The following is a 26,067-nucleotide window of genomic DNA, read 5'->3' on the forward strand; positions in this document are numbered from 1 at the left end:
AGGTAGTTCCTTCCTTCATTCTACTTTGTTAGTCTTTGTTTCATCTTCCAGAAGTTTGTTTAAATCTCTTTTTTGCTGCTGGTCCCGTCATTCTCTCGTTCTAAGTGGATTGACTTTACTATAATTCTAAAAGCATCTCAGGAGGAAAAGAAGATCAATTTGTTTAGTTTGCCATCTTGAATCTGAAGTCCCATGGCACTTTATTCATACTGGAATTATAGTACTTTGACATGTAAAATAATAAAATAATGTCAGTATAAAATAAAAATTAAAAAATAATATTATTTCTTAAAGTAAATGATGATTTCTTCTTAATTTCTGTATATGTAGTACCCCATGTAATAACTTAAATTTTACCAAGTATTCAACTAGTATTTAAATGAGTTGATTTATGTACAGATTTTAAGTTACTTCGTATATTGGTAAGGTGCCTATTTTGACTCAGCTGTGTTGACTTTGGTACCTAGGTTAATAAATCATAGCTTATTAGTCTAATTTCAAGGAATCAATTTGCAACAAGAACACACAGTTAGAGTCATATCAGGAATTAAACTCGAAATTATGTTTTCAAAGGGACAAATGCTTATACCAGGATGAAGGAAGAAATTTATTGTTTAATAAAAAAACTAATTTAAGTCTATAACAGCTACTTAATGGGAATAACATGACCAATTTCCTTCCTACGTGAAGAAATAAAAGTAAACATACTTAAAATAATGAGGTTAATAGAAATAGACCAGAGTATATTTGCTAAATTTTGACACTCTAAGAGTGTTTTTCATTTATATTTAAATAAAATGCTTAAATGTTGTTATTTAGGTGAAAGATACATGGCTGCTTCTCTAGCAGAAAGTAAAAGCAAAAATTAGTGGCAGATGGAGCTCATTGAGTTTGTTCATCAAAACAACAGTATTGCCAGAATTGCTTTTCTTACTTGTAAAATTTTCTACAAATCTAGAGACTTTTTGAGATCATTGGAGAAAGTTGTAGTTAATTTCTTTTCTGCCCAGAGATTCATTCAAACACTAATTGAGACTATTCTGTTTATATATAAGTAGAATTTGATACATAAAAATAACACAAAAATTCTCTACAATAGATATTAAAGTCTGATAAAATAATTTATGTAGAGTACAGATTTTAATTTTTCCTTTTGTTTTAAGTTTAGTAATAACTGAAGAGTTAGTGATATGTTTAATATGCTTTACTATGTTTGGTATATTATGCAAATTGAATTAGTGCCTGTACATCCAGATATAATGGATGTGTCATTTAGATCAGACTATGGGTGAATCTTTGTATAGTTTACTAAAGATTTCTTCAGATATTTCAGATAAGACACATTACTCCTTTTAACTATCAACGTAGAATGATTACATTCCAGGAGAAATGCTAGGCCGTATCATCTCAAGCTCCTCATAACTTGATGTCTATCAATGACTCAATTCATGGAGCTATAATTATAGAGGGATGTGCACTTCATTTACCTACATTAGGAATTCTTAATCTGGGAGCTTTGGATAAATTTCAGAGAGTTTATTAACCCCTTGAAATTATAGCCCTAATTTTAGGTATATGTGCCTCCTCCTGCCAGTTGGTACATTGCTCTCACCAAATTCTCAACAAGGTCAATGATCCAGAAGTAGTTAGGAATCACCATTCTGAAATTCTCTCTTATATTACGACAGTTTCTCAAAGAGCTGTATCTGGATGATTTAGAATGCCTCTTTTAAAGATTGCTTTTATTCAATTTTGTCTTGGTGTGATACCACCAGCCTGTTTCGAAGGCTATTTCAAGAAAGAGTCTTATCTTGACACTCATTTATTTATTTCTTCACTCATTCATTCAGTTACTACATATGGAGCACCTTCTGTATGAGAGGCAGGCTTCTGTGTGGGAAGGATATCATGAAAAGGACACAGTCAAAAAATCCCTTGGTCTAGAGGAGTTTACATTCTAGCAGGAAGAGTTAGAAAATAAGCAAGAAAAATAATGAACCATATTCATGTTAGATAGTGTTAAGTAATAAGGAGAAAAAAAGTAAACAGAACAGCAGATATGACATGATGGGGTGGGGAAGGTGTTGGAATTTTAGGTAGGCTGTTCAGGGAAGGCTCCTCGGAGAAGGTGACTCGAGCAAAGGGGAGAGCAGCAGTTGATGAGATCAGAGGGGCACTAGAGATCCAGGACCTTGTAGTGTTGCACAGGACTGGGACTTTTACTCTGAGTGAAAAGGTGAGCACTGCAGTGTTTTGTAAAAGAGACATGGGCTGACCCATATGTTACCAAGACCATTCTGGCTGCTGCATTGGAAACAGACTTAATTGGGGAGCAAGGGCTGCAGCCAGCAGACCAGTTAGGAGGCCCTTCTCAAGAGACAATCGTGGCCTGGAGCAGGGTTTTGGCAGTGGAGGGAGTGAGAAATGATTGAATTTTGAACTTCCCGTGAAACTAGGTGCTGTTAGGATACCTATGAGGATGTTACTTGTTATCTTATGAAGTTACTCAGGCAAAATTTCTTTCTGTTCTTAGTGTTAGACTATTTTCCTAGATTATTCGTACTTTCCCCCTAAACTGTTGGTTTCACTTTTTCTCTGAATTTAAAAAAAACTTAAAACAAATTAAAAGCTCATCTGTAGGAAGTGAATTTCAATTAATGGCGTTTTGTATATTATACTCATTTTGGTCACCTTACCATTAATTTTTCCCTTTGCTTGATTTTTTTCCTCACAGTTTTGAGATATGTCATTTTTTCCCTATTATTTACGTTTTTATAAACCTCCTCGTATATTCCTTTCTGGTACAATTTAGGGTGGATATAAATATTTCTTTCTTTGTGTCTATGTAAATATCACCTTTCACAGTCTCTTCAATGTTACGGCTATGCCCTCTTGACGCTTGTGATTGTTACTCTGTTATAGAAGAGTGAAACCTGATTGCAGGAATTCAAACCTAAGAGTAGTTTGTGTTTCGCCTGGAACGTTAAATAAAAGAATGATTGCAGGAATTCAAACCTAAGAGTAGTTTGTGTTTCGCCTGGAACGTTAAATAAAAGAATGGTTGTCTTATGTAAGGAAGAACAATATGATGTATTGTTGATCCACTTGACTCAGTAGAACAGTTGAGTTAACAGTGAGTCAAATCAGTTGTTGGACTGAATTACTTAGTCATTAGTCACTTCAGTCGAAACACTTAGTCTAGTGATATGTTGCATTTATGACACATCCTGATTATGCAATTGACCTTGGGTTTGTTTATGAGACAATGTTGTATCAGAAACAGATAGCATAAAAAACCTGGGAGAACTTTGCACACATTTAATACCATTAGATAATTAAGATTGCACACTGAACTGATTTCTAGAAACCGTAAAGATACATTCTGATGTCAAGTGTGTAAAGAACCAAAATCCTGGTGAAAAACTCAGTCTGACAAACAAATTTACGAGACTACAAAATGGTCGTACTCATCCATCTTTTTCCTAAGAGTCATGTAAGTTGTGAACTAAACAAACACGTTTTTCTGTTTGCTCATCACATGCTACCAGTTCTCAAATATGACTTATGAGACATGTTTCTCACTCAATACTTTATAATATTCTTTGTGCTCAAGCTGTGATTACTGTTTTAAACCAAAGTCTCCCCAGAATCATAGGCAGCTCTGAAAGGGATTGTAGAGATCGTCCTTCAGTCTGATTTGTAGATGAGGAACCTGAGGTCTAGAGTGGTGACGTCCCAAGTCCTATAGCTGACTAGTCAAAGAGCCTTGATTGACACCCAACATTCCTGACGCTTAATTCAGGGTGTTTTACCTCAGATTAATTTTCATATAGTGAACTGAATTCCAAATATGAGATAATGAAAAAGACTCGGACATCAAAAGCCTTTAGTGTTTCCTTACAAATCTAAGTCCAATATGTTAACATAGTAGTACAAATAATCTTATTCATAATATATTCAAATTGAATAGAACTCATGGGAAAGTTTGTCTCTGAAGTCATCCCTATCATCTGCATATATGAAGCCATCAGACTTTCCTTCAACTACTGATAACTCGCCAATGTGAATGAATATTACCTCATTTACAAATGAACGGGGGTTTCTAAAAGCATATGGGAAAATGTCCTCATCTTTATTGGAAATAAATGTGCAGTGCATTACCTATGCTATAATCATTTGGCTTTGTAGTATCATAGTGAAGATAAAGGCTTTAGGAAATAAGAGAAATTTAAGAACTGAGCACACACAGAAAATGAAGAGTGTGATACTTATAATGTTAGATCAGCTGTACATATTTAATTAACATTGTGAGCACTTTTCTTTAGTTAAAAATTCAATCTCATCTGTGATACCTGTCCTGGTTTGTCATGTCATAAAGGAACATTGCCATTTTTTTTATTAAGCCATGTGTGAATGTATCGCTTATATTTTAACTAGGTAAAATAGCATGTGCGTAGGAATGAATCTATAACTTACAGTTTTACGTTAATGTTAAACACTGATACTGATCCAGAGTATTGTAGAGGATTACAATTTAAAGAATTCTTAATTATAATCCTTTTCCTTTTATATTTTTCCACAGACGGCTTGTGTATATGTCAGTTTTTTTATGTGCGTGTGTATTTGTTTTAGATTTACTGTTTTTCAGGCGCACTTCTCTGGAGTAAGATGAGTTGTCAAAAATTCTGTGTGGCTTTTTTACATTGGGGTAAGTTATTTGCTTTTTAAATATCCATATATGAGGTAGAGATTTTGCCCTTAGAGATGCTGTTTCCTTTAATGGCTAATCAAATTTCCCGTTTCCAGTTAGGAATTCTCTTGCTCATGGTTAAAAATGCAAACCAAACAAACGTATAAGTGTGAAAATGAGAACTCTTCCCAACCTCCTGGAAACAATGTGATGTGTATCCTCCCAGGAACATAACACACACACACACACACACACACACACACACACACACACACATTCATATCTCTAGTTGCAAAAATAGAACTGGTCTATACATTCTGCATTTTTCTTTCTTCCACTTAACAGCTTTTCAATTTATCATGACAACTATTTTGCCAGTGTTTACTGATTTACTTATTTGTTTAATGGTTGCATGACAATGAACTGTATGAATGTACCTTAAATTATAAATTTATTTGAACAACTCCCATTGATAGACAATTCTTTTTCCATAACAGATAATGCTACATTGAAATTCGTATACATATATCTTTGTGTATTTAGAAGAGTATTTCTATAGATTAATTCCTAACGAGGAATTTCTGTGTTGAGTAGTAAGCACATGTTTGAATTTGATAGATACTGTGAAATCTTCTCCACAAAGCTCTGTGCCTTTTGCAGTCCCAACATGAGTATATGAGTGGTATTCCATTGTATTCCTGCCAAAGATGCATGTTATCATTCTTTTACCTTTTTGCCCTGTCAAAGCAAAATACAACATCTCACTTTAATTTTATTTATTTGGTTATTTGTGAGATTGAGTACTGTTTAGTGACCATTTCTATTTTTTTATGTGATTTTCTAATTCACATACTTTGACTATTTTGTTGTTGGATTTTATTTGTCTCAATTGATTTTTAGAAATTTCTAAAATGCAGATATTTAGCTCTGTATTAGTCAAGGTTCTCCAGAGAAGCAGGACTAATAGGATTTATATATATCTAGGATGAGGTTTATTATAAGGAATTGGCTCGCATGATTATGGAGGCTGAGAAGTCCCAAGATTTGCAGTTGGCAAACTGGAGACCCAGGAGAGCTGATGGTGTAAGTTCCTGTCCAAACAATGGCAGGTTTGGGACCCAGGAAGAGTAAAGCTTCAGTTTGAGTCCAAAGGAAGGAAAAGACTGACGTCCCAGTTCACCTGTCAAACAGGAGGAGTTCCCTCTTACCCAGTCATTTTTGTTCTATTTAGGTCTTCAATTGATTGGATGAGGCCCACCCACATCAGGGATGGCATCTGCTTTACTCAGTCTACTGGTTCATCCAGGAACAGCCTCACAGACACACTCAGATTAACGTTTGACCAAATGTCTGAGCACCCCATGGGCCTAGTGAAGTTGACACATAGCATTAAACATCACAAGCCCTAAGAATTTATTATGTTTTGCAAATTTTTTTTCCTTGCCCATCATTTATTTTCTAACTTGGTTTTCTTTTACAGTTCAGAATATTTATACATACACATTAACAGCCTTATACATACTTGGAAACAAGATATCATGCCATTTAAATATTTTAATTTTATTTAGCAAATGCAGCATTATTAAATTATGAATACATATATCAGATGATAGTCAAAACTTTAATTGTCTGTATCCAGGAGCAGTTTACTTGGTGATAATATTTAAAATAAATGGCTACCATACAGAATAACAGATTTGTTCTAAAATGGAAAGGAAATGTCATTTTAAATGGTATTCCCCATTATGACTAGTAAACAATGACAAGATAATGTTATAAGGGGATATTATCAAGGGATGGTGTATACCTTGGGAATTCCCACCTTGACTATCACCAGAAGAATGCTTTCAAAAATTAAATGTATACTAGTCTTCCTCCTACCTATTCCTATCTCTCGAATATCCTCGAGAGAAAGCTTAATAGACATTTTTTTAGAATCTTGTGTTTTAAATTTCTGTGAAGCATAGCAGGCTTCTGTTGGAAAGTAGTCACACAATGCCAGTGACTTTTGAGTATATAGTTGACCCTCGAAGAGCATGGGTTTTCGCAGGTCCACTTATACTCAGATTTTTTTCAATAGTAAATACTGCAGTACTGCACGATCCAAGGTTAGTTGAATCTGCAGATGCAGAAGAACTGTGTATACAGAGGAACCGTGTATAGGGAGGGCCAACTATAAGTTATATGCAAATTTTCCACTGCTCAGAGGGTCAGTGCCCTTAACCTCCGCATTGTACTATTCTCAGTTGTTTCTTACAGCATTCTAGAGATATTTTGATTTTTTTTAACTCAACTCATTTATTTAGACTGTGTTCCAAGTTTTTGAAATTAAAGTCAAGCCATCTTTAACAAAACCTGTTTTCTCTGGCAACGATTACCTGTGTGTCAGCTAGTTCTGGGCATCTTTTTGGCTACTCTAATCTTTTTTTTTTTAATTTTTATTTTATATTGGAGTATAGTTTATTAACAATGATGTGTTAGTTTCAGGTGTACAGCAAAGAGATTCAGTTATACATATACATGTATCTATTCTTTTTCAAATTCTTTTTCCATTTAGATTATTTCAGAGTATTGAGCAGAGTTCCCTGTGCTGTACAGTAGGTCCTTGTTGGTTATCTGTTTTAAATATAGCAGTGTGTACATGTCAATCCCAAACTTCCAATCTTTAAAAGTGCTCTTGGAGCTTTCCTTGTTATATATACTGTTCTTTGTCATTTTAGCCGTATATATATTTACTGAAAATATCCAGGATAATTCCACTGTTACAAATTTCAGAAAAACTAGACCACAGGGGGCTATCAAAGAGTGGTAACATTCTCTCTTACATTCTCTATCTAATTTTTATTAGGCTCCATGCTAATGTTTCACATTGGCTTTCCAAAAGGTTTGTGGTTTTGTCAAGCTTTGTGAATTGGAAGAGGTCTGGGGCCTTGTATAACACATGATAGGATGATAACAGGTGTCATATGATAACATGATAACATAAGCCTCCAGGTGAATATATATTTCCCTCTTTGGAGGGAAAGAAATATCATTTGCAAAGGAAGCATGTAAACAAAATAGAATCATCTTTTAATTAAACTGATTCAGTAGTTACTATGTCTAAGACATTCATTATTACATTTTAAGTTTTAAATAGTTCTTTGAGGATTTTAGGCTAATTTCAATTCAGCCAACCAAATCTTCCATGTGCAGCTATAAAATATAATGCTTTTAATTAGTACCAATACATATTCTTGGTTTTGTAAAATGGAAGAAATACCCAGTTCTCTTTTTAGTGAGTTCTAATTTCAGAAATAAATGTTAGAAGGATTGAAGTCCAAAGGAACATAGTTGCAGTGAGGATTCACTTTTGGTGATGTTATAATACCTAATTGTTATCAGTGTGGGAAAAATAATGCTAGTCGTGTTAATCATTTTTGCCTTAAATTTTGCATCTGATACATGTTTATATTAATTAACATTAATAGAAAGTTCTAGAAGCCAAATTGTTAACAGTCATTGTGTATTTGAATATTTTTACATGTATTACTTTTGTAATTTAGAACAATACTTTTGTGAATTTTAAAAAAAATTTCTATTTTCTTACATTTTTATGTTTACCATAATCCTTCAAAAGTCTCATTCTATACAAAACCATGAAAAATTCTTAGAATTTTCATTCTTCATTACTTTGTATATGAGGAAACACAGCTGTTGGATCGTTAGGGTAACTTATAAAAGAAAGAATTATGGAGAATTCATTATTTTATTATCAAACAACTACTCATTAAAATACAAGTATCACTTCTGAGGATTTTTGCGGGGGGTACAGGATTATAAAATTGTTCTTAATTTTATGTGTCTAAAAAGTGATAAATTGTCTTTAATCAGCAGTGGACGTTTCCTGTAAGAAGTCTGTCATTGTGCATCAATTATTGGAGAATGCATTAAGGACATGTCTTATATGATGTCATATATCTGGAGAACCATGGGCAGATTCAGGAAATCATCCAGCTGTCCTGATGTTGAAGACAAACCCTTTCTAAAAGCACTCAGTGAAAGTAGTGTTAACATTTTGGTGTTATTCTCATTAAGAAATATTAAAACAGCACGTTAATGTTTGCTTATATAATTGCACATCCAGATACTTACCATTTATGCTGGAAGTTCATTAGAATAATTTATTTTTTACAAAAGGAAATTGGAATATTTAGCTATAATTTCCTATCATTAAAATATAATTATGAGATGTTAGATTAATGAGGAAAATGAATTGTGAATTTCCAAAAAAGGGGTGCTAAGGAGTGAAGTTACCTCTATAAATAAATGCACCCTCTTAAGTGTAACACTTTGTTCAGTGGAAGCACAGAGCTATGCATTAGGCACTGATTGAGCACTTAGAAAGTTAAGTAATTACTGTTGAGCACTACGTGGCTTAATCTTAGATACTTCCTATTTATGTCTAGTCAAAATGATTAATTGCTTTTCTGTGTGTCTTTTAAATGTCCTAACAGAATTTATTTATGTGATAACTGCATTTAACTTGGCATATCCAATTACTCCCTGGAAATTTAAGTTGTCTTGCATGCCACGAAATACAACATATGACTTCCTCTTGCCTGCTGGAATCTCAAAGAACACTTCAAATTTGAGTGGACATTATGAGGCACTTGTTGAAACTAAACTTAATTCAAGTGGTACCTACTTATCTAACTTATCATCCAGAACAACTTTCCACTGTTGCTTTTGGAGCGAGGAAGATAAAAACTGCTCTGTACATGCAGACAACATTGAAGGGAAGGCATTTGTTTCAACAGTAAATTCTTTAGTTTTTCAACAAACAGGTAAGTATTTTAATGTTCCAAACATTACCTCTTACTTAACTGTATTGAACAAAATGGTTCTGTTCTCTGAAACCTGTGTGAAATAGATGTATTATGGATGTGATTCTGAGCACACATTATTATTTTATATTAGTAATAAAATTAGGACCAAACTAATAAGTCCCCAATTATTTTCTATCCCCTAAAAATAAAATAAAAATGTAATGAGGGAACTTTTTAACCTTAACATACATTTCTTGTAGTCTTCTAAATTGGCTTTAAAATAGAAAAAGTACAACTTATTTTTGTTAAGTAGATAAAATATCAAATGGCAGATAATACTGTTGAGCTAGTTAAAGCAAGCAAGGAATCTCTCCGTAACCAAGGAGAGATCAAAAAAACCAAATCAAGGTTTTTTTTGTTGTTTAAGTATAATGCATACTAAGTATAGCTCATGTTGTTAATAATTCTGCGTGTGGAAATCTAAACAACAAAATTATCTCCAAGCCTCTGGAAAAGCTAAATAGAGCAGAGACAATTGACTTAACATTGTAGAGACCTACAGTATGAAAATAAAGACGTACGTAATATAACACTCCTATGTAGGGTTAGTCAGAATTTCTCAACCTCAAAATTATTGACGTTGTGGGCCAGATAATTCTTGGTTATGGGGGACTGTTCTGTGCATCGTGGGATGTTCGAAGCATCCCCGCCTTCTGCCCACTTAATGTCTGTTAACACTCACTCCCCAGTTGTGACAATCAAAACATATCTCTAGACTTTGCCAGATGTCCCTTGGAGGGCCAAAGCACCACTGATTAGATGGAAGAAACACTCAGTTTGTTGAAATCAGGTTAGGAGTAAGGATAAAGCATAATTGTGCAATAAAATCAGAGGTTTTTTTTGTTTGTTTTGTTTTTTGCGGTACGCGGGCCTCTCACTGTTGTGGCCCCTCTTGCTGCGGAGCACAGGCTCCGGATGCGCAGGCCCAGCGGCCATGGCTCATGGGCCCAGCCGCTCCGCGGCATGTGGGATCCTCCCGGATCGGGACACGAACACGTGTCCCCTGCATCGGTAGGTGGACTGTCAACCACTGCGCCACCAGGGAAGCCCTTAAAATCAGAGTTTTAAAACAAGTTAGAAATAATAACTCCCAGTGTCTCCAACTGACTCTATAAGCATTTAAGTTAATTTTAAATGACACAGTTCTTTAATTTGTAAGGGAACTTAACTTAGCCATTCCAATGATTATTAAATATATTAAGAATGAACTTAAAATGTTAGGGTCCCTGTGATGAGCTGTAAAATGATCAAAAAATGTTAGCACTTTTTTCGATTATCAAGTGAAATGATTTTGATGCAGATTTTAATTTTACGTATATATATAAAGGCTAATAATTCATTATTTTTAAATGAGTTTAAGTTTTTGTAACTAAAATTACTAGGTTAAGTGGTGGTTATTCAGGATTTCCATTTAATATTCTGCCATATGGGCTGTTTGCGTAGGGCTCAACCTATGCAAAGTCCCTACTAGCTAGAAATCCTTCAAATGGGGAAATATGTTAGTGGTGCTTAAAGATAAGTATTAGTGTTGTCTTAAGTTAGTCATGATTTTCAACTATTGCTATTCTTGCTCTCTAAATTACAAATCACTAATAGTTTATCATTGTCAGGTGAGTTTTTCAGTGTACAGTGAAATATACTCATATAAGTTGTATGTGGGGTCTATAATATTACAATAACAAGAATTTGAGGGCTTCCCTGGTGGCGCAGTGGTTGAGAGTCCGCCTGCCGATGCAGGGGACACGGGTTCGTGCCCCGGTCCGGGAAGATCCCACATGCCGTGGAGCGGCTGGGCCCGTGAGCCATGGCTGCTGAGCCTGCGCGTCTGGAGCCTGTGCTCCGCAACGGGAGAGGCCACAACAGTGAGAGGCCCGGGTACCGAAAAAAAAAAAAAAAATTTAAGATGTGCATCTTAGTTCCAATGTGAATCACCATGCTTTATTGCTAAAGCAGACACTTAAATACTGCCCCAAATGTGCTTGTACCTTGATATTTCATGTTCTCTCGTCTCTTGGAAAGTGAGGATGAACTGAGCTAGGTGAGTTTTGGGGTCTTCTGTCCTACTTAAGTGGTTCAGGATTTTAAAAATGTTTGAGAAACAATAATTGAATTTAATTATCTTACTTTCTGAAAAAGGAAACTGAAGGCCAAAGGGACTAAATGGGCAAACACACACGATCAGTTAGAGCCTGTTCTTTTTCTTTCAGAATGGGCAGTGAAAGTTGTATTGGAACACTGGTAAATTTAATTTAGCTCTTCTCTTTCACTGAGTTGTTCAGAATGTTTTTCTCGGGTTTCATTTAGTTTATTTTTAATTCAGGTGCAAACTGGAACATACAGTGCTGGATGAAAGAGGACTTGAAATTATTCATCTGTTATATGGAGTCATTATTTAAGAGTCCTTTCAAGAATTATGACCTTAAGGTCCATCTTTTATATCTTCTGTAAGTACCAAATAAATAAATTTGGACATTTCCATGACACAAGTTTTTTTGAAATGCAAGAGTTTCCATATACAGAAGTAGATTATGAAAGCTCTTCTATCTCTGCATTTCCTTTTATATCAATGTACATTTCTGTACTTTTTATACAACCTTCTTCTCCATTAGGTTTCCTCTTTTCTCCTCATGTTGGTTCAGGTAGCAAAGCATTGCAGATGTGGATGGGCATATATTCTCAAAGAAGCGTGAACTCAATTCAGTAGTGTTCGATATTTGAGTGGAGAAGGGGAAATAGTTTATATTTATTTTTCTGGTGGATTTTTCTCTCATATTTGATCTTTTTATTATCTTAAAATGTTAGTGCTTTTTATTTATTTGTGCTCGGTAGAGAGCCATGATGGTGGTTTCAAACAGCCATACACTTATGATTCTAACAGCTAATATGTCATTCAAGTTTTCTAATAATTCCAGTGATAATACATACCATTTCTATTTGAATTTTAACTCTTTAAAATTCATTCTCATTTGTTCTTTTATCTGATGCTTGAGAAGAATGTCACTCACCTCCCTCAGTTCTGCAGTTATTGAGGTCATATAATTAAGGGGCAGTGTGCTAGAAACTGTCCATATAAAGATGAATAGAGACAGAAAGTAGAATGATGGCTACCAGGGACTAGGGGAGGGGTAATGAAGAGTTCTTGTTTAAATGGGTTCAGAGTTTCAGTTTGGGGAGATGAAAAAAGTTCTGAAGTTGAATGGTAGGGATTGTTACCCAACAATGTGAATGTACTTAATATCATGAACTGTACACTTAAAATGGTAAATGTTATGTTATGTATATTTTACCACAGTAAAAAAATTTTAAAGAAACAAAGATGTCAAGAAAAAGATGTATTCATAGACTTTACTAAATGTGTATTTTTTTAATCAATTTATTTATTTATTTTTGGCTGTGTTGGGTCTTCGTTTCTGTGCGAGGACTTTCTCTAGTTGTGGCGAGCAGGGGCCACTCTTCATCGCGGTGCACGGACCTCTCACTGTCGCTGCCTCTCTTGTTGCGGAGCATAGGCTCCAGACGCGCAGGCTCAGTAATTGTGGCTCACAGGCCCAGTTGCTCCGCAGTATGTGGGATCCTCCCAGACCAGGGCTCGAACCCGTGTCTCCTGCATTGGCAGGCAGATTCTCAACCACTGCGCCACCAGGGAAGCCCCACTAGATGTGTATTTTACATCAACTTTTTAAAATAACTGCAATGATTGATTTATGTATTTATTCTCACTGTTTTGCTGTATGTTGTTCTATGTATTTTTAGACTATATTGTTGGGTGGATCTATGTTCTTAGTTGTTACATCTTCTTGATGTATTTTCCCATTAACCTTTATACAACATTCTTCTTTGTTTTGTATCTTGCCTTTAGTTTTAAAAATATATTTTGTCTTATATATATTTTTAAAATTATTTTTGTTTATTTATTTATTTATTTTTTGGTACGCGGGCCTCTCACTGTTGTGGCCTCTCCCATTGCAGAGCAACAGGCTCCGGACGCACAGGCTCAGCGGCCATGGCCCACGGGCCCAGCCGCTCTGTGGCATGTGGGATCTTCCCGGACCGGGGCACGAACTCGTGTCCCCTGCATCGGCAGGTGGACTCTCAACTGCTGCGCCACCAGGGAAGCCCATCTTATATTTTTTTAAAAAAAGAATAGTTATGATCTCTGCTCTTGAGCCACTCACAGCCTAGTGGTTGGGACAGATATGTACAAATATGTATCAAAATAGGGCTTCAGTTTTAGTGGTTACTGATGTGCACTTGGTAGGCACATGAAGGTGTGGGAGCACAAGACTGGTGTGAGAGCCTTATGTGGGGATGTCTAGAGCACTGGTGGCAAGAGGAGTGAAGGTTTCCCAAGGAAGGAGATAGCTAAGTTGAAACTTCAGGAATGAATAAGAGCTAATAACAAAAATATGTGGGCAGGCAGCATTGAGAAAGAAGCATATCAACATCACCTGGAAATATTTTAGAAATTTAAATTTGATAACTCTGTCCCAGAACTAGAATCAGAAATTTTGGGGGTGAGGCCCATCAATCTGTATTTTATCAAACCCTTTAGATGAATCTGATAGAACTAAAATTTGAAAATTTCTGGTGTAAAGGTAAATAAGACAAATTTTAGAAGAAAATTTGCATAGCTGCTACCATCCTCATTATGTACTGATTATCAGACTGTAGTTAATATTTATAACTTACGTTAGACTGCTGGACTAATTTTTTTTTTGGCCTCGCTGCAAGGCTTGTGGAATCTTAGTTCCCCACCAAGGTATTGAACCCGGGCCTCCAGCAGTGAAAGTGCTGAGTCCTAACCATTGGACCTCCAGGAAATTCCCTGGACTAATTCTTAAAGTCACCCTACAGGAGTAGCCCAGATAGGGTGCCCCTGCTGTCACATCTGGTCATTGAGTGTCTCTGTGATGATTTCCACCTCTAATGCTGGTCACTAGATGAATCTAGAAGCCCCTGCTAGCTCCTGCTGCTTTAATGAGTGCAGTTCTCATTAGGGCCAGTGTCTTGAATGGGAGTATCCAATTGGTGAGAATGTGCCGTAGCTGCTAGTGTTTCAGCCTAACAGAAGAGTAGATTTCCCAGGCAGATGCTGGGCAGCCAGGTGGATAAATGTTCACAACAGAATGACTGGGCTATAAATCTCTAGAGGCCCAAGAAGCCTGCTGAAGTAGTAAAGTGAGAAGGTAGAGGAGTAATGGGCAAATGCACAGCCAAAGGTGAACATGTAAAGGATGGGAAAGAATGAGCTCGTTTCTAGTCTATAGAAAGTGACCCAGCAGGGAGAGAAAAATTGAAGATGTGGTAGAAGGGGACCCATTGAAGATACATGACAGAGAGTGAATGGTTCAATAGGCAAGTTCCAGAAAAAGAGCACAGATGAAGGGTTGGTCTTAAAACGTATTGAGAGAAGAAAGGAAGCACTGTGGTGGATGAGGATATATTTGACGTCTGGGCAGAAAGTTTCCTGCTTTATTAACCAAGACAGATTTTAGCTCAGAGAAAAGAATTCCTTTGCGATGTAGTACATTTTTGTGATGACCTGAATACTTTGGGTGATGATTAAAATCTCACTAGGTGCCTATTCAAGAGAATTTCAAATATTATCAGTGGGCTAGGGTAATGTGCTCAGTTTTAAAGCTCTGTGACTATGTGTAAGGATTTATATTTTATAATTTTTATAATGTATAGGCCATAGTTATGTCTGAGGTCTGCATTTTCTGAAAAAGATATTATATATGAATATGTCAGAACATTACAAAATTGCCTAGTAAGTTAGCTACAGCTGCGAATTTGAACTTCAGTCAGCTAAGTAGCCATTGGTCTGTTCATCTAAATGGTAAGACCCAGAAAAATGAGAAAATTATGATAAACTAAATAGATTTTTCAACTTGCTCATATGATGAATTTAGTAGATTCTTTTAACCTGCTTTTATTTGAACTGAGGTTTCTGAAAAATATTAATACAGGAAAACCTAATTGCATGCAATTTGAGAAGCATTTTCTTTTCTTTTCTTTTTTTCTTGCCACTTTAATTGTTCTCTCCATTGTATGATTTGGTTAGTTTTACCAATTGTCACATACTATTTCCACCTTGAATTCTATTTGTGTGTGCATCTTTGGGCAATATATCTCCAAAAATTTAAATAAGACTCTTCAGATCAGGAGGAAGAGCTGGCCCATATAACAAATGAAACCTCTGTGGAAGAGGAAATCCATAAGGATGGTTACTATAGAAAAGTTTTCATCAAAATCACCTCCCCAAGACATTAGAGAATTCATGAGAGAAGTCTTTCAAATGCTTCCATGTGTAAATAAGTATGTATTTAAAAGGAACTAAAACCTAATGTTTATAAGGGACTTAAAGCCCTATAAATATGTCCCTTAAGGGAAAGCATTGTTTAAGGTCAGATATTAATGTTTGTCCGAGAAACTGAAGGAGAGATACCATACAAATGTGTTATTTTTGAATTTTCTCTTAGACCTAGGAAGGAAATCCTCTTCTTCCTTTGTGAGGTGCCTATGTGTACATCAGACACTGAGCTGAGTGTAGGGAACAGTGTTAAACAGCTCAGACTCAACCCTTGCCTTCTTGGAGCTGACAGTAAAGACAAAGAACATAATAAAGTTTGAAAATGCTGTGATGTAATAAATATGGGGACTTTGAGAAACATATGCTAGAAGTATCTGCCTAGGGGGGATATAAGGGGGCAGAGAAGAATGAGCTAGAGAGAGTGAAGAGCATTTGCAAAGGAACACAGTCACATATAGACATTTGAGGACTTGAAAAGTTCTGTGGTTGGGAAGCTGGGGAATGATGAGAAATCAAGGTGGATGAATAAGCAAGGGTTGTCCAGGGAGTTTGGACTTTTGTAACTGCTAATACCTAGTTTACTTTGTCTCTTCACTGTAACTCTTGTCAGCATTCTTGGTGATTTCAGCATCAATCTGGATGATCTTCAATTTCTTGAAAGCTTTACTTTTACTCTTCTCTTCTTCATCCAACCTAGCTTACCCATTCTCATGGATCTTGTCATTAGCTGATAAGCTTGCTCTTTCTCTAATCTCAGTTTCAAGGATCCCACTCTTTGATCATCTCTCCCCCTACCCATCATGTCAGGCCTAGTCCCTCTGTCACCTCAGCCTCAGGAGTAAATCTCCATGCCCCTTGGCTCTGCTCTCTGGGCCCTTGGTTCTGCCCTCTGATTCGCCTTCCATTTTTTTAATGAAAAGTTACACATCTCTGCAGCTGAGTAGTTTTCTCAGCATGCTTCCGGTTGGCACAATTTTGGGAATCCAGTGGCTTTGTTTCATTTTGTACTCCTTCAGTCTAAGCTAGCAGTGTTTCTGCTACTGTAATTCTCTCACAAGATCGCACAGCCTCCTGGGAATCTTACTGGGGTTCACTCCATTAGATAAAAGCCCGCAGGTCTCTTAGAAATAAGCTCTTCTCTTTGCTTAGAAGCCATTTCAAACATCCTTAGCCATCTGGAGAGGCTGGGAATTTTACAACTTTCAAGTCCTACTTCCTTTGTTTAACAGCCCTTTTGTCAATGAATATCTCTCCTCTTGAAACAGTAAGGAACCAAGAGGCATTTTCAGCACTTGTTTGGAAGTCTCCTGAAATAGATCACCAGATCAGTAGGCACATTCTACACTGTCCACAGAACTGCCGATGTGTTACTTAGCTTTCGACCACTATGTAAGAAAGATTCTCTTTCCTCCAGTTTCCAATATCATGTTCCTCACTTCTTTTTGTGTCCTCGCTGGCAGTGTCCTCAAACTGTAGACTTCTACTGACAGTCTGTTCAAGGTGTTTTAGGCTTTCTCCATCATGCCTCTTCAAATACTTCCAGCCTGTGTCCATCACCTAGCTCCAAAGCCACACCCACATTTTTAGGTATTTGTTATGGCAGCATCCCACTTCCAGGTACCAATATCTTTCTTCCTTGGCTATCTATGCCATATGATAAATTACCCAAAATTTAGTGGCTTAAAACAACAGTTATTCATCATTTCACAGTTTCTGTGGGTCAGGAATCTAGGTGCAGCTTAGCTGGGACATCTGCCTTAAGGTCTTTCACGAGGTTGCATTGCAGATGTCAGGTAGGAGTGCAGTTATTTCAAGGTTCAACTTCAGGAGGATCTGTTTCCAAGCTCACTCCCTAGGCTTCCAAATTCCTCATGGGCCACTAGACAGAAAGCCTTAGTTCCTCCCAGGCTGTGACTGGAGACCTTCTTCAGTTCTTTGTCCTGTGTATTCTCCATAGAGCATCTTACAACATGGCAGCTGGCTTCCCTTAGAGAGAGCCAGAGAGACCTGCTGATGACCTTGTTTTTGATTTTCACTGGGAAAGCAGGAGGTGGAGGGGGCGGGTTCAAGTTTTTGCTTTTCTCACCAAAATCTACCAGCCTGCTCATGTCAGTGCCTATGCAGTTTCCTTGTTTTCTTTAGTTGCTGATGAATTCTCTGGGTTCCAATAGAAAATGAACCCTTTCTTCTGTGTTTTGAGTCCCATCCCCTGTTGTCACTCAAGGACTTTGTTCTGGCAATTATCCCCTCTCTCTCCTGCATCATCAAGTTTTCCTCTCAGCCGATACACATGCTGCAGTAACTCCCACTTAAAACATAGATTTCCTTGATCACACATTTCCATCAAGTCATCACCCCATTTCACTACTCCCTTTAAAGAAAACCAAGTTTTGAACTATGTGAATACATATCTTCAGAAGTTAATATAAAAAGTCAGCAAAAGTGACTTCTGGCCATGAGGGAATAATAAGTTCTAGGATTACTCTTCTGTCATAAACAACTAGAAAAGTCGATAAAAGTAGAAAACATCTATTTTCAGATATTGGACAAAGGCAGAAAAGAACGTGATTCCTGAGAGGAGGAAACAAAGTAAGTTCTATTTTACTCAGGTTTTCCGGGCTGGAGGCAATTTCCAGGACATGGCACAAGGCTGGGGAACTCAAGCAGAGCCCAGCAATATTGCTGAATTGAGGAGACAGAGAGAAGAGTTCAGAGGGTAAAAGGGGGCTTGATTCATAGGGCAGGGTACCTGAAGCAGGGAGGTACACAGGAGTTAGCACTGGGGTCCCCTTGATTCTTTGGCTGAATACCCGTCTGTCTATGATCTTGGGCAAGAAAACTTCTAGGAAGAGAACAACTACCAGGAGCTGTAATCTAAGCAATTCCCAGAGGTCACACAGGGCCAGGAATAATGAAAGTTTCCAACAGGGAGACTTGGAGAGACCTTGTTGAATATCACTGACATTCAGTAGAAACCCCATAATAGCCACACTTTAAAAGTGGGGCCAGATTAGCCCTACAGTCAAGGCTATTCTATACACCCCCCAAAAAAGCTTAAAAGAAGCTTAAAAGGTTCACACTTAAGTCACCCAAGTAACTTAGCTGATTGCCAGAACAAAATCCAACATTCTTTAAGGCAAAACAACATAATCCAACACTCAATTGTAATATTCACAATGTCTGGCATCCAGTAAAAAATGGTACATATATGAAGGAAGAGGAAAATATAACCCCAAAAGAAAAAATAGACAATAGAAGCAGACCCAGAAATGGCAGAGATAATAGAATTAGCAGACAGTTAGTTTTAGCATGCTCCACATGCTCAAGGATATAAAGGAAAACATGAACATAATGAGGAGAGAAATTGACAATATAAAAAAGAACAACTAAAATTTTTAGAGAAGAAAGATGCATTATTTATAAACAAATGTGCTCAATGTTAATTGGGACATTTTAGGCATAGTGTTATTTAATTAAGAAACAGTGTGTGCAGGCCACAGTGCTAGTCTCTGTGAGAAGTACACTTTCCATTCTTTCTCTCTTACCTTTTTTCTTTCCTTCCCCCTCCTTTTTTCCTCCTCCCTCGCTCCCTCCCTTCCTTCCTTCCTTTCTTCCTTCCTATCAAGATGGACTCATGGATTATTATTTTATTTTGTGAGCTATATTTAGTTACTATCATTATTCATTTTATTGCTCACACTGTCCCATATTTGGCAGTGGGTGCTTATGTAAACTGGCCTCTGTGTCCTTTTGATGTGTTAGATCTTTTTTTTTTTTTTTAAATAGGACTCCTTACTTTCTAGCACTACAAGATGTTTCAGGTTGATTTTATACTTTTCCTGCTCTGACACTGGTATCAGCCATTTTTCCAAGGAGCCCTGATTCCTTTCTGTTGGAGAATGATGTTTACAAAGTGGTATCGGGGGGCTAGATGCTCACTGTTACTTGGGTGGTATTGTTTCTAGGCCCACTCAGCTACATAGTTATATGTATACATACACACAGTACACACATAATGTGTATATATAATACTCACAAGTCTATATTTTTATATCTCTCTGTATATACACATATTAAAAGCATATTAAAACCCAAAGAATGTTGGATTTTGTTCTGGCAATACTAATGTCTCTTGTTCTAGTTCAAAACCACAGGATCTATCCTAGCCTTTCTTTTCTTTCTTTCTTTTTTTGTAACTCCTTTTTCTAGCAGTGAGAAATCTTGCTTCCCTTTCCAACAATATATTACCTAGTTGCTCAGTCCTAGAATACACACAAAGTAGTTTTGGAATAGCTAAGCCATACCACCATAGAAAACAAATAGGGTAACTAGAGTGCAATGTTTGTTTAGACTCATTTTGCCTTTGCTAAAATTCTGTGTTCTGAAGTTAATTAGGATATCCCCTCCCCTTCTGCCTCAGGTGGTTGTATTGTTAACTTGATGTACATTTAGGTCTATTTGTTTTCGTTTGCATTCCTTTTTTATTTTCTTTCTTTTTTCTTCCTCCCTCTCATCCTTGTTGATTTTCCATTTGTTTGGTGATGTTGTACATCTGATGAGTACTTTGTGTTTTACAGAATGCTTCTTAAATTTGTCTCCTTGATGAAATACATCTAAGTCAACTTCTTACCTGGGCCTAATTCATGAGGGCTGGACAGGATTTGCATTTCTATCAATTTCCAGATGATGCTGATGTTACTGGCTTGGGGACCATACTTTGAGAACCGCTGGTCTATGACACTTATTAAAAACAGATTCCTTGGCCCCAGACCTACTGAATTCTCCATGGAGGGTCCAGGAATCTATTATGATGAGACTAGTCTGGGACACTAACCTGTTCTTTGAAATTACTTGGGATTGGTAAACTAGATTTTGGGGAGTAACATTTGTATAGGTTACCAGTCTGAGATTTAAAATGTGACTTGATTAAATTATACACAAAGCTAATGCTAAATTTTCCAATTCATGTTTATTGGTTTGCCCACTATGTTTTGCTCTCAGTTTATGTCACAATCAAGAACACTCATTTGGTGTTATTCCTATAATAATTTAGTATAGATCTTTGCTTAGAGAAACATTAATATATTCATAGAAAAATTTGAGGGGAACAAGTAATTTGATCAAAGGTCAGATGATAGAATGTGCTTTCTATAAACCATTTGTGGCTAAAAGATGAAATTTCAGTACTAATTATATATCTAATTTTTGAGTAGAAATATTGCCAAAATTGTGAAATTTGCAAAGAAGCCAAATTTAAAATTTATTTGACCATTTTTTTCACTATTTTCACTTGCAAGTAAAGTTTACTCACATATAGAGAAATTAAATAAATAGTGACACTGAATTTGTGTGTGTGTGTGTTGGCAATGCATAAAATATTTTGCTGCATAAACATTTTTCAAGAATTTCAGAAATTCTTAAGTTTTGGTTATTTTAAGCCAGTGTATCTCTTTCTTATTTTAAAAATTTGATCACCATTTTAACTTATACTACTTTAAAATTTTGATGGTTTAAAAATAGCATTATCAAAATTTTAAAGTATCATTTGATGTTCATGAATACTTAAAACTTTTTTTTTTTTTGCGGTACATGGGCCTCTCACTGTTGTGGCCTCTCCCGTTGCGGAGCACAGGCTCTGGATGCGCAGGCTCAGCGGCCATGGCTCACGGGGCCCAGCCGCTCCACGGCATGTGGGATCTTACCGGACCGGGGCATGAACCCGTGTCCCCTGCATTGGCAGGTGGACTCTCAACCACTGCACCACCAGGGAAGCCCCTGATGTTCATAAATACTTAAAACTTTAAAAAATCTTTTGGAAGGTAATAGAAGTTCTTATGCTGACTTTGGCAAGTAACAAGGCTGGTGTATTACAGGTTTCACACAAACTTGGAAAAACTTCTGCTGTCATGAGAAATATCTAATGTTTTCCTCAAGGAAAAAATAATTTGAAATAATTCTGTAATTCTCTAATATTCTGATTTATAGAAATATTAACATAATTCAGATTATAATTATTCTTTAGTTGTGGCCATTAAAGTTTTTATCAATCCCCTAAATAAAATGACAATGGTAAAAGTGAAAGTTATCTTGTAATGATAAGACAGCTTGTAATGATAAGACAGCTTGGGTGTGATGAAACAAGCACTGAACGTGGAAGTATGAGACTTAAGATGAATTCCAGGTCTACGTTCTCTTTGAGCTCAGTTTTTTACTTGTAAAGTAGGTGTTATTAGTTCCCTCATAAGGGAACTAATAAGGTGGCTTGAAAAATTGAATTAGTGATCCTCAAGGTGTTTCGTGTACATTGCAAATATGTTATATAATGAAATTTGATGATATATTTAATGTGGTTTCCTTATTTTTGTGTCTTTTGCCCATCAAATACCCACCTGTAGGGAGTACAAAATGTTTTTGGCCTATAGCTGGGATTAAAAATTTTTTTCTTAAAAGTCTAGAGAGTAAATATTTTAGACTTTGCCCACCATACTGTCTCTATCACAACCTTGTAGTCACAATTAATATGTAAATGAATGAGCACGGCTGTGTTTATGGACGCTGAAATTTGAATTTCATATAATTTACGTGAATCATGGTATATTCTTCCTCTTTTCTTTGTATTGTTTTAAACCATTGGTTAATGTAAGAAGTCCTTCTAAAAATGGGTGTTATTTGGGCTGCAGGTTTCTCACCCCTGTTTAGAGCATTTGAAAACTAGGTTTAGGTTCATTCTTAGACTTTCATGATGGGGTTATCTGTTGGAGTGGTTTGGGAAATTACTGAATGGAGTTTGTTTTTTTTTAAAAAAACACAAATTATGAAATACTACAATATATGTTGTATATATACATACTATATAATATATAATCATTGTATATAGTCATTATTATGAATATATATATTTGCATATATTTAAATTGTAAAGAAAATGAAAATAGATTGATTAAATAGAACACAACAGTGAAGTGGTAGAGAAACCACAGAGTTAATTTCATTGGTAATCAGCCGTATTCTACAAATGTCCACTGTATTTAGAAAAAGATGGCATTGGTGAGACCGTGTAAAGTAAGACAGTGTGATTCTAACTTTTCTTTTTGTTTTAAAAAAGAAAAATATCACCAGAATTTCCTATCCTTTAAAAAATATTACTGAAGTGTATGTGTCTTGTTTTCTGTTCAGTTCTATTTGTGGCTTAAAATTTGGGAGTTCTTCAGTCAAAGCATAATACAAGCTGCAAGCATATTTCTGACATAAATAACCACAATTCATTTAATTTGTTCCATACTCTTCTGATAAAAGCTTTTATTTTAATATTTGAAAAACACATAAAAGCCATGGTGTGATATTTTTAAAAATAACATTTCATTGGATTTGTTTAAAGATTTAGATAAAGTTGAAAGTGCTAAGTCATTCCACCTCCAATTCAAAATGGAATTTCATGGGTGTATAGCCCTTTAAAGTTTTTAAAAATACTTTTATGGGGCTTCCCTGGTGGTGCAGTGGTTTAGAGTCCGCCTGCCGATGCGGGGGAAGCAGGTTCATGCCCGGGTCTGGGAGGATCCCACGTGCCGCCGAGAGGCTGGGCCCGTGGGCCATGGCCGCTGAGCCTGCGCGTCCGGAGCCTGTGCTCCGCAAAGGGAGAGGCCACAACAGTGAGAGGCCCGCGTACTGCAAAAAAAAAAAAAAAACTTTTATGTAATTGTCTTTTATATTCACAAAAACTTAATAAAGACAGATGGTTCAGGCATTTTCTCTGTTTTACTGTTTAAGGAGACCAAGGCTCACAAAGATGAACTTACTTGTCTATGGTCTTATGGTTCATAAGCAAACAGAAAAACCTGATTTAGGTCTCAATGTTAATTTAGTGTGCTTCTTACAATAACAGTATCCCTTCCACAGTGCCCAGGATATTGCTTTGCACATTAAAATGTCTTGTAAATGTTGTTTCCTGATTGATGTTTTTTCTTTAGGACTAAAGGAATACTAAAGTCTAGCTCAGGAAACTTGAAAACATCTATCATAATTCAAAACACTTAATAATTCGTGGGGTGTGTTTGGAAAGGTTAGGATCCGTTTCTCTCATGTGTTTATATCTGAATCCTCATGTATAGGCTAGTTAGCACAGTTTCTAAAGCAACACTTTCTCCACGTTGAATTTTTAGTTAGTATATTTATCTCTTACAGCTTTTTCCTCCAAAAGAACTGAGGTCTTTTCTGAAGGCAGTGATCATGCCTAAATATTAATACTCTCTCCCTGTCCCCAGGTTCTTTAAAAAGCGTGCAGTGGCTTGGATACGAGGCAGCAGGTGTTTATGGACAGAATGGGGGTAGCTCAAGCAAGACAGGGAATATGAGGCATGGATACTCCCCGCCCCTGCCATGAACTTCCACCCTAAAGACTTCTCGTTTATACCAAGGCTTAGACTCTCCATGGGATGAGGCAGATTAAAAAAACAAACATGAAAAAATCAGAAATAACAACTGTCTGTGTCTTGGTTGCAGGCTGTTATTCTCTATGCCTTGAGTTGGGTAACACTATAAGATAATTACAGTTATTTTTTAAAGTTAACCCATTCATTTGTAGGTTTACAGTGATAGGCAAAGTATTGCTTAAAAACTTTTCCCTAGATTTCCTTTTTTTTGTAAACAGCTTTTTTGCCATATAAGAATATAAAATAAACTGTACATATTTAGTGTAGACTTATAAGTTTTGATATATGAAACCACTCATAAAGTCTTCACCATAATAAAGAAAATGAATCTATTGTCAATCACAAAATTTCTTCTTGCCCCTTTGTAATCCCACCCTCTACTCCTACCTGTGGTACCCTACCACCAGCCCCACCTCCCATCCTCCACTGTCCCCAGACAATGACTGATCTGACCCTTTCTGTAACCAAAGGTTTCTTTGCATTTTCTAGAATTTTATATAAATGCATTCCTACAGAACTTTTGTCTTGCTTTCACATGGCATGATTATTTTGAGATTCATTAATGCTGTGTGAATCTACTGGCAGTCCATTCCTTTTCAGTGCTGAGTAGCATTCCATTATATGAATATACCACAGTTTGTTTGTCTACTCACCTATTGATTGATAAATGAGTTGTTTACAGGTTTTGGCTCTTACAAAGAAAGCTGCTACAATTCTCTGTACTTGTTTGTGTACATATCTCTGTAAGGATATATGCTTTTACTTCTCCTGGATGAATACCTGGGAATGGAATATGTAAATTATATAGTAGGTGTATGTTTAACAACTTAAGAAATTGCAAAACTGTTTTCCAAAGTTGTATCATTTTACATTCCTACCAGCAGTGTATTAGAGTTCCAGTTCCTGCATACCTCTTCAATATGTGATATGATGAATCTTTTCAATTTTGACCATTCTAATATGTGGATAGTAGTATTGGGGTTTTAATTTGCATTTCCTGAATAACTAGTGATTTGGGGCTTCTTTTCACATGTTTCTTTTCATTCTATGTATTCTGTGGAGAAGTGACTATTGACATTTTGGCCTATTTTTAATTGGATTTTTTAATATTATTATTGAGTTATGAAAGTTCTTTATATCTTCTGGATTCAAGTCCTTTATTAGAGAGATGACTGGCAAATGTATTCTCTCAGTCTGTGACTTGTCTTTTGTTATTTTTTATCTTTCACAGTGTCTTTTGAAGAACAGAAGTTTTCAATCTTGATAGAAGTCCAATTATCAATTTGTTCTTTTTCTTTTTTAACATCTTTATTGGAGTATAATTGCTTTACAGTGGTGTGTTAGTTTCTACTTTGTAACAATATCAATTTGTTCTTTATGGATCATGCTTTTGTGTTTCATCTAAGAAATTCTTATCCAAACCAAGGCCACAAAAATTTTTTCCCTTATTTTCTTCTAAAAGATTCATAGCTTTAGACTTGACATTTGGATTGATGATCCATTTTGAATTAATTTTTAGGTCTGGTGGGGGGTATGGATTAAAGTTGCTTTTTGGGGTGGGGAGCATGTAGATATCCCACTGTTCCAGCACAATTTATTGAAAAGATTACTTTTTCTCCACAGAACTGCTTGTACCTTTGTAGAAAATTGATTGTACATATAGGTGCTGGTGCCTCTTCTGTTCCATTAATCTATTTTCCTATCTTTACACTCATACTCCAATGGCTGATTATCGTAGCTTATTAGCTGTAACTTCTTGTTTTATGA

The 26,067-nt window shown here is 36.2% G+C and overlaps 1 protein-coding gene across 3 annotated transcripts in view; it reads left to right on the forward strand.

Annotated features, from left to right (window-relative positions):
- The window catches only part of LEPR (leptin receptor), a gene marked incomplete at its 3' end in the record, with an annotated part of 102,513 nt that overhangs the window by 22,820 nt on the left and 53,626 nt on the right, over positions 1-26,067 (forward strand). For all 3 annotated transcript variants that reach the window (XM_079941784.1, XM_079941785.1, XM_079941786.1), the window contains 3 exons: positions 4,649-4,708; positions 9,187-9,516; positions 11,879-12,002. In XM_079941784.1, the coding sequence (XP_079797910.1) occupies positions 4,649-4,708; positions 9,187-9,516; positions 11,879-12,002 (514 nt within the window). The remainder of the gene's footprint in view (positions 1-4,648; positions 4,709-9,186; positions 9,517-11,878; positions 12,003-26,067) is intronic.

The sequence above is a fragment of the Stenella coeruleoalba genome (assembly GCF_951394435.1).
Source record: "Stenella coeruleoalba genome assembly, chromosome: 1".
Taxonomy (NCBI): domain Eukaryota; kingdom Metazoa; phylum Chordata; class Mammalia; order Artiodactyla; family Delphinidae; genus Stenella; species Stenella coeruleoalba.